Source organism: Myotis davidii, unplaced genomic scaffold (genome assembly GCF_000327345.1).
Source record: "Myotis davidii unplaced genomic scaffold, ASM32734v1 scaffold962, whole genome shotgun sequence".
Taxonomy (NCBI): domain Eukaryota; kingdom Metazoa; phylum Chordata; class Mammalia; order Chiroptera; family Vespertilionidae; genus Myotis; species Myotis davidii.
This window is the reverse complement of record NW_006295559.1, coordinates 5,211,093-5,224,674: the sequence shown is the minus strand read 5'-3', so window position 1 is coordinate 5,224,674 and position 13,582 is coordinate 5,211,093. Positions and strand designations below refer to the sequence as shown.

General features: G+C 36.7%; 1 protein-coding gene across 1 annotated transcript in view; it reads left to right on the top strand.

Moving 5' to 3' along the window:
* Positions 1–13,582, top strand: part of PIK3R4 (phosphoinositide-3-kinase regulatory subunit 4) — a 50,085-nt gene that overhangs the window by 15,273 nt on the left and 21,230 nt on the right. The window contains exons 7-8 of the mRNA XM_015568068.1: positions 4,523–4,668; positions 6,768–6,971. Of these exons, the coding sequence (XP_015423554.1) occupies positions 4,523–4,668; positions 6,768–6,971 (350 nt within the window). The remainder of the gene's footprint in view (positions 1–4,522; positions 4,669–6,767; positions 6,972–13,582) is intronic.

Here is a 13,582-nt window from a genome sequence, read left to right as displayed (position 1 = left end):
GGGTGGGGGGGGGTTGGAGGGTGATGTGGGGACAGGGACACATATGTAATATCTTAATCAATAAAAAATATATTAAAAAAAAAGAATTCTTAGTATTGAAGTTTCTACTGTTGATAATTTTATTAACCAGTGAAAGGGACTAACCCTTGACCTTTACAGCAATTACCTATTTACCTCAACTTAAAATTCAGAATAAGTGCAAACAAGTCAAATGACACACTCTAAAATTAAGACTATATGAAGCTTTTAGTCTTCTTATCACTTCTCTTGAAGAAAATAATCAAAATAAGATTGCAGATTGGCTCTATCCAGAGAGGACATAAAATCTTAGACTATTTTGCCTCTAGATAAAATATTTAATTGCTGTAAATGCCTTGCCAAGGAAAATTAATAGAAAACCAAAATTGGTTAGACTTGGTTAATAGGTGGGTTTTTTTTTGTTTTTTTTTTGAGGAACTCCTCAGAGGAAAAAGACAAATGAGTTATTTATTTTTATTGTTGGGAAACTAGATGGTAGCTAGTAAAGATATATAAAATTTCTGGAGATTTTTAAGGCGTGAATGTGGCTTTAAATAATTTTGTGTGAAAAAGTATATGTAGGTTGCTTATTTTATTCTCTAATATCTTCAATCATTCTTTTAGTTTGTAACTATAATTTGGTTTGAATTTTTTGATGATTATGTTAAAAATAATTCCAAATTTAATAGAAAATTGTTGAGTATTGGCAATACAATAAAATCTCCATTACATTGAAATATTTTTGATTTTTCATATGAGCTACAGAGTGTTGAACCTTAAGGGGTTCATTATCTCTATTTAAAAAAAACAACAACAAAACTAGCCTGGCTGGCTTGGCTCCATGGTTGAGTGTTGACCTATGAACCGGGAGGTCACAGTTTGATTCCCCTTCAGTGCCTGGGTTGTGGGCTTGATCCCCTGTGTAGGGCATGCAGGAGGCAGATGATTGATGGTTCTCTCTTATCATTGATGTTTCTGTCTCTCTCTCCCTCTCCCTTCCTCTCTGAAATCAATGAAAAAATGTTATAAAATACTAATAGCAGAATAAAAATTATTAATATTATAATAAAACAAATGATTTTGAATTTCTGGTCCTGTGTATTGTAAGGCAGATATTGAAAGCATGCATTTTCATGATATAGGGTGTCCCCCCAAACATGTCTACACACTTTGAATGATTTTAAAGTCAGTCTTTATTAACATACTGTTCATTTTCAAAATTTAAAAGAATCCATAGAAATGAATAATTTTTTGTTACCTGTCCCCCAAAATGTATATACACTTTGAATAATTATAAAGGCGTTGTTTGTATTTAAATTGTGTTTTCAAATTTCCAGTAGCCTTTTAGGATGAATTTCCTTTGTTCAAAGCTTAGTTTGGCTGAAAAGAAAGAAACATCAATTGAGCTATCAGCTATTAAAGTGTGTATACATGTTTTTTTGGCAACCTGTATTATTGAGAAGATGTATTGTGTGAACATGCACATCTTGCGGCCTGGAATATTTTCCTGCTCGTTCTCATTTTTAAATTCTCATATCAGTGCTTTCTTTTTTTCTCCTGTAAGAGTGGCATTATTTCCCAAAGATCAAGTTTTTCTTGCTTTTGCCTTTGATTCTCTTTATTTTAATTAATATCTTCTGTATATAAATTTGTACTCTAGTATATTCTGATTTCACATAAATACATTTCTTCTGTTGATTAATTATTTGGAAATTATTTTTGACATATAATGTAGCTTATAATTGGCATTTTATTTATCTGAAAAATGAATGTCTATCAATTTTTAAACAAAAACATCATAAAGACAGTTTTTTACCCTCCTCTTCAATTTTATAGAGGTTTTTTTGGGCCCTGTTATTTCTAGTCATTGATCACAGGATGGACACATGGAGTACATATGTATCTTTAATTTAGCATAAAAACAAATTATCTTTAGGTATAGAATAAATCCAGTGTAGTGGTACAGCTTCTTGGATGGGGAACTCCCTCAGAATGAACTAAATTTAGGACCAGCTAAGGGGAAAAAGAAAACTTGCTGAGAAAATTTAAGTAAACAATCATTTGTTGTCATTTTAAACTATTTAAAAGAAATGGCAGATTTTTGTAATTTAGAAACACCTATTTTAAAAAGTGATAAAGTGCACACAGGCCTCTGTTAGCATAGTCAGTCTTTGGTAGTGATTCTTAAAGGGAGCAGTGGTGCTGGTGATGGTGGTGATGGCGATTATCCTGATATCTTTGGTATCTCTTTCAAAAACTGTACTCTTTCCACTTAGATATTCTGAATACTCACCTTCCCCGATGCTTGTACCCTGAGAATTGAAATGCGTTGGGTAGAGAAAAGATTGAGTACACTTTTTTTTAGGAAATCCTCTTGATTCTGGTTTCTTGGTGTGTTTGTTTTTTTGAGTGTTGAAGGTTCTTTGTATCTATTAGCTACTAATTGATACAATAATGCTATATAGCAATTAACCACAAAATCTCAGTAAACGCTTTAGTAAATTTCTCATTATGCATCTGTAAGCTGTATGCTTTTGGCTTTGTATCTCCAGACTGTGGTGACTGTGATCCATCTGTCTCATTCTGGGGTTATGTTTTGGGTGATGGCAGAGGTACAAGGAAGCAAGCCTAGCTTTTCAAGCCTCTGTGTTAACATCCCATTGGCCAGAGCAGGTAATAAGACTGAGCCAGGAGCATGAATACAAGGCAAGAGTATGGTTGTATAATACAGATAATGTAAAGAATTGGGACCAATAATTCCACCTCACACAGTGCCCAACTCCTGCCGAGTCATTTTGGGCTTAGTTATGTTTTGGAGGTTTTTCAGTGTTTTTCCAGTCCTGATTTTCCCTGTTGTCAAAGGGAAATTACCAGTCCTCCCTTGTTGGATGTATCAGAGGCTGCAGGATGTTTACGAAATAATTAAAACCTCCATGTGCAGTCAAAAGAATTGGAATGGGAGAATGTTGGAGACATATTTTGAACAAATTATTTCTACTTCCCTTTTTTATGCTATAAGTATTATTAGCACATGACATTGTTCTTATTTTTCTATTGGCATGAATTTCGTATAAAGTTAATATTTTCTAGATACTTTTATTTAATTTCCAATTAAATTTATTAATTAGAGAAAGCAAGAGAGAAACACTCATTTGTTGTTCCACTTATTTATGCATTCATTGGTTGATTCTTTCTTGTATATGCCCTGCCTGGGGATTGAACCTGTAACCTTGGTCTATAGGGATGATGCTCTAACCAACTGAGCTACCCAGCCAGGGCCAAAACTAATATCCTCTAAATCAGGGTAGGGGCACTTTTTTCTGCCAAGAACCATTTGGATATTTATAATGTCATTTGCAGACCATACAAAATTATCAACTTAAAAATTAGCCTGCTATATTTGGTCAAACATTTAATTAACTCACCCCTAATGCCTTGGCAGGGCCAGACATTACCCACCCCTGCTCTAAATGCTGATGTTTTTGCATGATCAGACCTAATACAATTTTTGTTTTTAGAGGTTTGGATTTTATTCTAAATCTTCATTTAGTTGAAATCACTGATTTTTGGTGTAGTACACAAAATAGTTAAAAGGGATGAAAAGGCATTCATTTAATTTTCTGGTTTAATCTTCTATTTTAAACTCTTTAAGAAGGGGCATTATGTTCTCTGCCTTGTAGTTTTCATTTATAATGCCTTGCAATATATTAGATTTGATCAAATCTTTACATTAAAAAGAATGTCAGGTGTAATTGTTTCCTTAATCGTAATGCTATGACTTGGAGAAGAGATGGCTTATTCCTTTCCTTGCTCATGTGGTAGATGATGTGTCCTTGGACTTCCTCGGGGAAATGGGAGGGGGGATTAATAGTTTGCTGTATAGTGTTGAGACTTTTTATGTCTCTAATAGTTTCTCATCCAGTCTTTTAAATGAGTAGATGCCCACCCATCTTCAGGCCTGACTAAAAACTATAAATTTAAGTTCTCAGAAAGGAGGTAGCTGTTTTTTGTTGTTGTTAATCCTCACTCAAGGATTTTTTTTTCCTATTGATTTTTAGGGAGAGTGGAAGAGAGAGGAAGAGACAGAAAGAGAAAAATATCAATATGAGAGAGAGACATCAATTGGTTGCCTCCCGCATGCACCCCGACTATGGCCAGTTATCGAGCCTGCAACTGAAGTATATGCTCTTGACTGAAATCGAACCTGGGACCCTTGAGTCTGTGAGCCAACGCTCTAATCACTGAGCAAAACTGGCTAGGGCAGGAGGTAGCTGTTTTTATTCTTTTATGGTATTGCTGAGTTTTATGATAGGGAATATTATATCAGTATGTTCACTTGGTTGAGTTTACGCCTCAGGATAATTGAATATGTGAGGGCACCTGATAGTAACGTGTTGTATAATCTTTATCATCAGTTGTGTTATAAGGTGAAAATTTATTTATCCTGATAGTTTGAAACTATATATGAACATTGTTTAAGCTATATGTTGTTTTTCTCCTTTAGCCCCATTTCTGTGTCATCCCAATCTATGGATACGCTATGGTGCTGTGGGATTTATCACAGTGGTAGCTCATCAGATAAACACAGCTGATGTGTATTGTAAACTGATGCCTTACCTTGACCCATATATTACTCAACCAATAATACAGGTAAGCATGTTTCAACTTGGAATTAATCCTCCCTCCAAACTGCACCATTAAAAAAAAAAAAATTAGAGAGTTTTGTTTTTATTTAAAATGTTAAAGATTTAAATTGGGCTAGGGCATTTTCAGATTTATTTCAAGCTAATTAATGTTAATGGAACAAATATTTTGAAGGTGAGAAACATTCAAGAGACTATTATGTTATATATCATGTAATGCATAATATAGAAGCCAGTAATTCATACTTTACTTTCTTATGTGTAATGTTGTAAAGCATCTGCAGTTTGAGTGAAATATAGAAGAAATGTATATTAATAGACCTGCTTTTATTTGTAAAAGTATAACAGAGTTCAGTGCAAGTCAGCATTTATAAAAAAATTAGAAAAGAACCTAATAATTACAACCCTGTCCCTGCCCAGCAGTACAGCACTTAATGATAAACTTTGGGTTTTTGATTTGTACAAGGCAATTGTTTACCCAACTTGTCAGTGTTTATACTCTTTATCTTGCTGGACAGCTATCAAAATAGATATTTTATTTTATTTTTTAAAATATATTTTATTGATTTTTTACAGAGAGGAAGGGGGAGAGAGAGAGTCAGAAACATCGATGAGAGAGAAACATCGATCAGCTGCCTCCTGCACATCTCCTACTGGGGATGTGCCTGCAACCCAGGTACATGCCCTTGACCGGAATCGAACCTGGGACCTTTCAGTCCGCAGGCCGACGCTCCATCCACTGAGCCAAACCGGTTTCAGCTCAAAATAAATATTTTAAATTGAGTGGACTGTTGAGGGATTATTCTGGCTGTTAACATTCTGAAATGTCCTATTTTTACTAACACACTGTTTCTCTTTTGTGAATTCACATGCTTCTGGCTTTCTCCTACTTTTATATCCCAATGTTCCTTCCCTTTGGTTGGAGAAAGTGGCCTTGGATGGCTTCTGGACATGAGGATTTGGCTGTGCCTTCAGCCCTTACTTTTCCTTGTAGATTCATCTGTTTTTGGGGGATCATCATTCTTCATTTTGTAGTTTGTTAAATTTTTTACTTTTACCCATAGAACAATTTATTTATACATGAAAGATGAATAATATTAGAAAATATGTTCCCCCTTTTTTGAAGCTTATTAGTTTCCTTGAAAATCAGGTCAAGAGATTCCTGCTACTTTTTACCACTTACTCTATTTAGAAGTTTGTTTATAAAGTTTTTATAGCATAATGTGAAATGTCTTTTGGATTTAAAAATTGCATACATGTTGGTAATAACTTTTAGATGTGGTTTACTGTAATAAATATGACATATAAGTGGTTTGTTAGAAATCTGTACCATCCTGTTTTCTCAGAAATTCTTTTAACATTTTTTGTTTGTTTTTATCAGTGTTTGATATTTTGAAAGGCCAGATCAGGAGTTGAGAAGCTGATTATCTATATGTTTCATAAATTATATTTTTTTACATTTTGGATTAGATAAAAGCTACTCTTTTATGCTGGTTTCCTCTGGCCAACTCACCAGATTGTTAAATATATCTAAAGAAAGTCCTCTTGATTACTCTTAATAGTGTTTTTCCTTTTTATTATGAATGCATTGACAAGGAGAATATTCTTGGGGATAAGAAAAAGCTGGATTTTATGAACTCTATGAGAGAGTAGTGATTTTTTAGAAGTGGTTGAAGCTACTGGGAAAACCTGATGGCTGCAGGGAAGAAGCCCTGTGACTGTGGCGCATGTTTTCTGGATTAGTACCTCTTGGCTGTTAGGCCTGTGAACTGCAGGTGCTTTTTAGATCTAGGAAGTCACCTGACATTTTGGGATATAGAAAAATCTTTTTCATTTTCTAAACTTTCTAACATAGGTATTTATTATTAGTCTTCCAGTATCACAGACACATGTGTTCTGAGATGCTAACAATAAAAAGAAGAAAAACCCGAGCTCTTTAAAAGTCACAAGTATTCCTTTTTCTTAACAAAAACTGCAGATGTTCATGTCTTGCATTTTTTTAGAAAATAAATACCTGTGTTAACTTTAAATAAATTGTGTTGAATTTGAAAAGAACTGAACAAAATATTATATTTTTTACTGATTCTTTTTATTTTTCTGATACAGATTGAAAGAAAACTTGTTTTACTCAGTGTTTTAAAAGAGCCAGTAAGTCGTTCTATATTTGATTATGCTTTGAGGTCTAAAGATATTACTAGCTTGTTCAGACATCTTCACATGCGTCAGAAAAAACGGAATGGGTCTCTTCCTGATTGCCCTCCACCTGAGGATCCTGCCATAGCACAGCTTCTGAAGAAATTGCTCTCACAGGTTGTATCATCTTTCTGAAATCTTACATTTAAATGCAAATTTCTTTATTTAAATCCTCACCCACGGACTTGCTCAGATAGATAGACAGACAGACTGACAGATTGCAGTCAATTGGTTGCCTTCCATTTGCTTCCTGACTGGGGCTCAGACCCGCAACCCAGGTATTGCCCTGGAATTGACCAGGAATTGAACCAGCAACCTTTTGGTGCACAGGATGACAATCAACTGAGCCACTCCAGCCAGGCTAAATGCAAATTTCATAAAAACATTAAAACATCCATTTAACTATTAAAAATATTTTTGGTTAATTTGGTTGCATAAGACTAAGTAAATAAATCTGGCAACTGTTCTGTGCATTTGCTTTGGTATCTAGGGGATACTAGGATGACAAGAAGTCATTGGGTTTATCTAAATAAGGAATCATGGGAGACCTAATGTTTATTTTGTGATTATTGGCTATAAAAATGAGAGAAAAGGTAGATATAAGCTTAGATTTAATAGTGGTCTTGATTCAGTTCCATATTTCACTAAAAATATAATGAAAGTTAATTAAAAGAAACAGTGCAGAGCACAGATGCAATGCAGAAAATTCCTGTTTTATTTCAGTCCAAATTCAGTGAGTTCTCATGGCATGCAAACAGCTACAATAACTGGAATTTATAATGCATCCTAAATTGAATAAACCAGCCGTTTACTGCTGTATCTTAAATTCCTCTGAATTTGGATCAATTAACAAATCTTGTTAGAACTATTAAGTAATCTTTTTATTATACTTGTCCTTAGTACGGCTTGTCTAGAAATATTAAGTCTAGTTTTAGCATCCTGTTTTAAGAGGGATGTGTGGAACCTAGAGAATTCAAGATAGGAAAAAAATGATTAGAAGTGAAGAATACAATTTCTGAATAAATGCTCTATGAGCATAAAGCAAATTCTGAGAGATGACTTTAATGACTGTCTTTAAGTCTGCAAGACGTTTTGGTTAATAGAATGCTTGTCAGTCATGTCTTGTCTAGGGAAAAAAGATGATGAGAAAATGCTTCAGTTGCAGAGAGAGAATTTGATCAGTTTTGGGGTGTAAATCCTTTCTTGTATTTTACCTGTCACTGAATATCCAGTACTGTTTGATGCCCAGCAGTGATTTAGTATATGAACAGGCTCCTACGGGAGGCCAGTCATTAACTATTTTGGTTCTTTTAGGTTTAAATTTTGTTGGAAACTTGAGCTGCCTCTAAATATCCCTTCCAGGCCAGTGGTTCTGTTTCCTATATATTAGGAGACTTAATTTGATGTGACTTGAATTGCCAAAGAGCTTTTTCTTTGGTTTTCTTTTAACCTTGGCTCTTATAGTAGATGTATTTTATATTTTAGAAAGCAAATATGGAAAATTGGATAGTGAATCCCATTTTTCTGTTGTTTCTCCTGAGTAATTCTTATAAAAATATTTCAGCATGCAGTAAAAACTACCCCAATTTAGATGTTTCTTTGGGCTTAGATGGAGTGAATCTTTATAGTCCTCTCCCTCCAGATCTTGTATATTAATTTAAAAGCTTCTGTACTGAAATTTCCTTTTCATTGTAAGTCATCGGTTACTTCATGGAGCCACTGTGGCCCTCTCATTTTTGCTTTTCACCTTGCTATGGGTGTAGGTTTTGCTACTGATGTGGGTGAAAGGAGGGAGAGGAAAGGAGCAGTTTTCATAATCTTGCAACTTTCTACTGTTCTCCCAAACCTACCATTGCTGCTCCCTTGGTGTCAGTCTGCATGATGAAATCACTAAAACTCACTGACTTCGGTTCCTCTAAATGTTTGCTTGATATATTCATTTGTTTGTAGTTTTTCCCCTCATTTGTATGAGTGGGGAAAGAGGAACATGTAATCCCTTGTTTTATGTTACTTCTGTTAATCATAGTTTTAGGAGACTCTTAGGGGTTGAGTGCTCTGTTTCAAGGGACAGGTGCTGCTAGTAGAAGGAAGAGCAGGCCAGAATCTCAGAGGTCCTCAGAAGTAACAGCAGAAAAACATCAGCTTTCATTTTTCATGAACCTATGAGTCTACCACTGTAGTTGGTACTGTTTGTAGTTTGTGACTGTTCTTAAAATGAACTTGAACAACAAGTGTGATCCCCATTTTATAGATAAGGAAACTAAGAATCAGTGAAGGTAGTTAACTTGACTATGCTCACACAGTTCAGTAAATTTCACAGCTAAGATTTAAACCTAAACCTGTCTAACTCCAAAGCCCATGTTCTTATACCATGTTGTCTTGCTTCTCAAAGTAAACCAAGGACAGGAAACTAAGATGAGAAGCTTTCATAGGTTTTGTGTGGACTTAGGAAGAAGTTCGTGTGCAGCTTACCTCTTTGCCTTCACTTCTTTTCGGTTCTTGCAATACCTGAGTTTCTTGGGATTACTAGCAGAATCGAGTCCTTGTTGCTAATGTCAGGATTACAGAGGAAAAGACATGTGGATAGCCTCCACAAGTGGGAATTCTGAATATTCCTTCAGATTTTTTTTTTTGGCTTGGGCTTCTACAGCGCTTGTTTGTAGAGAACTACACTTGAGATACATCATGGGTAAAATAGGCCTTTCTAGACCAGCCTGCCATTGTTTCTATGGGAAAATGTGTTCAGAGTTCCAGATAATAGACTTAAAGTACACTTTTGGAACATTACCCATATGGAAGTTGGAATTTTTACTCCCGATTTTCAGTAGCACTTAGCATCTGGAGATGACACATGGCAGGGCTGTTTAGATAGATCTCAGCTACAAGAGCTCCCTGTTCTGTTCGTATCTATTTGGTTGGACACTAATACAGAATACAGAATTTCACTCCTTATTTTGAAAGTAACAAATAATTTACATTTTAGACTTTTTAATTATTTTTATTTTAATAACTTTTGATTGTATATTATATATACAAGGTATAAAATTGAAAAGAGATAAAATTGAAGATATATAGTTTGTAAGTTCTCTTCCAATCTCTGACCTTTAGCTACCAGTTTCTTTGTCTGTTGATTGTGAATTCTATGTTGTTGGGTGCTGAATTTCTTTATATAGTGTTAGATTTCTTCTGTTGTACAGTTAAGTTATTGTAACCAATTTGATCCTTTTAAGCCTTGCCTTTAAGCTTTGTTAGGACAGATTCAGAGCAACCTGTGGTTAATGGCCAGTTTAGTCCAATTACTAAGAACTTCTGAGGACATGATGTTCTGTGTAGTAAGAGGGCTTTCTCCTCTGGCTGGTGGGAATATGAATGGTTCCCACCCCTAAGTGAGATTTGGGAATTGTTTGGCTTACTGCTTTCTCTTGCTCTTTCCCGGCCTCAGGTAATTTTCTCTCATGTGTCCATTGTTCAGTACAGACATACCTTGGAGACACTGTGGGTTAAGTCCAAACCATTGCAGTAAAGCGAATACTGCAATAAAGCTAGTCACATGAGTGTTTTTTTTGTTTCCCAGTGTATATAAAATTTATTTTCACACTACACTATAATTAAGTGTGCAATAGCATTATGTCTAAAAATATATACTGTACACACCTTAATTAAATAATACTTTGTTGCTGAAAAATGCTAAGCATTATCAGAGCCTTAAGTGAGTTGTAATTTTTTTTGCTGTTAGAGGGTCTCTATGTTGATGACTGTTGATTGATCAAGGTGGTGGTAGTTGAAGGTTGGGGTTGGTTGTGGCAGTTTCTTAAAATAAGGCAAGAAGTTTGCCACAATGATTGACTCTTCCTTTCACAAACAATTTCTCTGTGGCATGTGATGCTGTTTAATAGTGTTTTACCCACAGTAGAACTTCTTTCAAAATTGGAGTCAGTCCTCTCATACCCTGCCACTGCTTTATCAATTAATTTTATTTAATACTAGAGGCCCGGTGCACAAAATTTGTGCATGGGTGTGTGTGTGTGTGTGTGTGTGTGTGTGTGTGTGTCTGTCTGTGTCTGTCCCTCAGCCCAGCCTGCGCCCTCTCGCAACCCGGGACCCCTTGGATAGGGTCCCTAGGCCTGGCCGGCTATCAGGGTCTACCGGGGCTTTCCTTCCCCTGGCTGCCGGCTGCCCCCGCTGCTGCCACTGCTTGCCAACTTTGTGGCGCTGTCCCCCCTCCCCCGCCACAGGTTTCCTCCTTCTACGGGCGACAGGCATGGGGTACAATCACTTGGCTGGCCTGGGCCTCCTTATGCAAGGTGATCACTGGCTGGCCCCGCACACCCGCCATAGCACCACTAACCAGTGGCCTGGGCCTCCCTCTGCAAGGCAATCTTGGGGCGATGGCAGGGCCGCCCGACCCATCCTATCATATCCGCCTTTGCTGGCCTGGTGCCAGTGCATGTCATAGCATGGTCATCTGGAAGGTCATCTGGACGGACGGTCTTTCTGCATTTCGGTCGTTTGGTCGATTTGCATATTACACTTTTATTATTATAGATTCTAAGTCCTTTGTCGTCATTTCAGCAGTCTTCACCAGGAGTGGAATTCATCTTAACCCTTTGAGTGCCAACCAACCAATATCCTAAGAACTATGCTAAAATTGCCAAGCATTTTTTCTGATTTTACAGCAGTTTAGGAAAAAAATTATGAATCACAAGTAAATGAAGTTACATATTCAAAAACTTAAGGAAACCTTTACTACATTGACATATTTAGCAATATCATCATCACTAATAAAAGCAAACTTAGAACTGGACGCCATTTCGAAGCTTTGATAGCGCTCCCAGCACGTTTGGCGAAAGATAAGAGAAGCGCAATCGCACTCCCCGGCACTCTAGGGGTTAAGATAACACTTTCTGTGCTCATACATAAGAAGCAACTTCTCATCCATTAGAGGTTAATCATGAGATTTCAGTAATTCAGTCACATCCTCAGGCCCCACTTGTAATTCTAGTTCTCTTGTTATTTCCACCACATCTGCAGTTACTTCCTCCCTGGAGTGTTGAATCCATCAAAGTCATTCATGGGTTGGAATGAACTTCCAAACTCCTATTGATACTTTGACCTCTTCCTGTGACCTACAAAGGCTCTTTTTTAAAGAAAAACACACAATATTTTTATTGGTTTTGAAAGAGAGATGGAGGGGGAAAGAGAGAGAGCGAGAGAGCGAGAAACATTGATGTGAGAGTGCAAGATCAATTGGCTGCTTCCTGCATACTCCCTACTGGTGATTGTGCCCAAAATCTGGGCATGTGCCCTGACTAGGAATTGAATCAGCAACCTTTTGGTGCACAGGACGATGCCCAAATGAGCCACACTGGCCAGGGCCCATGAATGTTCATAGTGGTATCTAGAATGCTTAATCCTTTCCAGAAAGTTTTTAATTCATTTTGCCTAAATCCATCAAAGGAAACACTACCTCTGGCAGCTATAGCCTTCCAAAATAATGTATTTCTTACATTGTAAGACGTGAAAGTTGAGATTACTCTTTGATTGATGGGCTGAAGAATGGATGTTGTGTTAGCAGTCATGAAAATAACATTAATCTCCTTGTACATTTCCATTAGAGCTCTTGGGTAACTAGTACATTGTCAGTGAGCAGTAATATTTTGAAAGAAAGTTATTTTGGTTTTAGCATTTAGTAGGTTTCAACAGTGGGCTTAAAATAGTCAACCATGTTTTAAACAGAAATGCTGTCATATCTGTTTTGTGATTCCATTTATAGAGCTCAGGCAGAGTAGATTTAGCATAATTCTTTAGGGCCCAAGGATTTTCACAATAGTAAATGAGCATTGGCTTCAACTTAAAGTCACCAGCTGCATTAGCCCCTGACAAAAGAATCTGCCTGTCCTTTGAAGCTGTGAAGCCAAGTATTGACTTCCTTGTCTAGCTGTGGAAGTCCTAGATGGCATATACAAGTAGAAGGCAGTTTTGTCTACATTGAAAATCTTGTTTAGTGTAGCCATCTTCACGATTTATCTTAGCTAGCTTTTCTGGATGACTTGCTGTAGCTTCTACATGAGCACTTGCTGTGTCACCTTGCGCTTTTATGTTATGGAACTACTTCTTTCCTTAAACCTCATGAACCAGCCTCTGCTAGCTTCAAACTTGTCTTCTGCAGTTTCCTCCCCTCTCTCAGCCTTCACAGAATGGAGGAGAGTTAGGGCCTTACTCTGGACTAGGCTTTGGTTTGAGGGAATGTTGTGACTGGTTTGATCTTCTATCCAGACCATTAGAACTTCCTCCATATCAGCAACAAGGCTGTTTTACTTTCTTACCATGTGTCTTTCCTGGAATAGCACTTTTAATTTTCTTAACTATTTCTGTGCATATAATTTGGCTGTTTGGCACAAGAGGACAAGCTTTTGATCTATCTCAGCTTTGGACATGCCTTCCTCCCTAAACTTAATGATTTCTAGCTTTTGATTTAAAGTGAGAGATGTGAGACTATTCCTTTCACTTGAACACTTAAGGGGCCATTTAGGTTATTAATTGACCTAATTTCAATATTTTTGTGCCTCAGTGTCAGGGCCAGGCTGACAGGTTGAGCCGGGCTGAGGTAGGGAGGTGGGAATTGAGAAAAGAAAGAAAGACAGGAAAGCGGGGTCTGGAGGACTCCAGCTCTCAAAGAACTGAAGTAACTTTATTAGCACACAATTCCTATTTATACCAACACACTG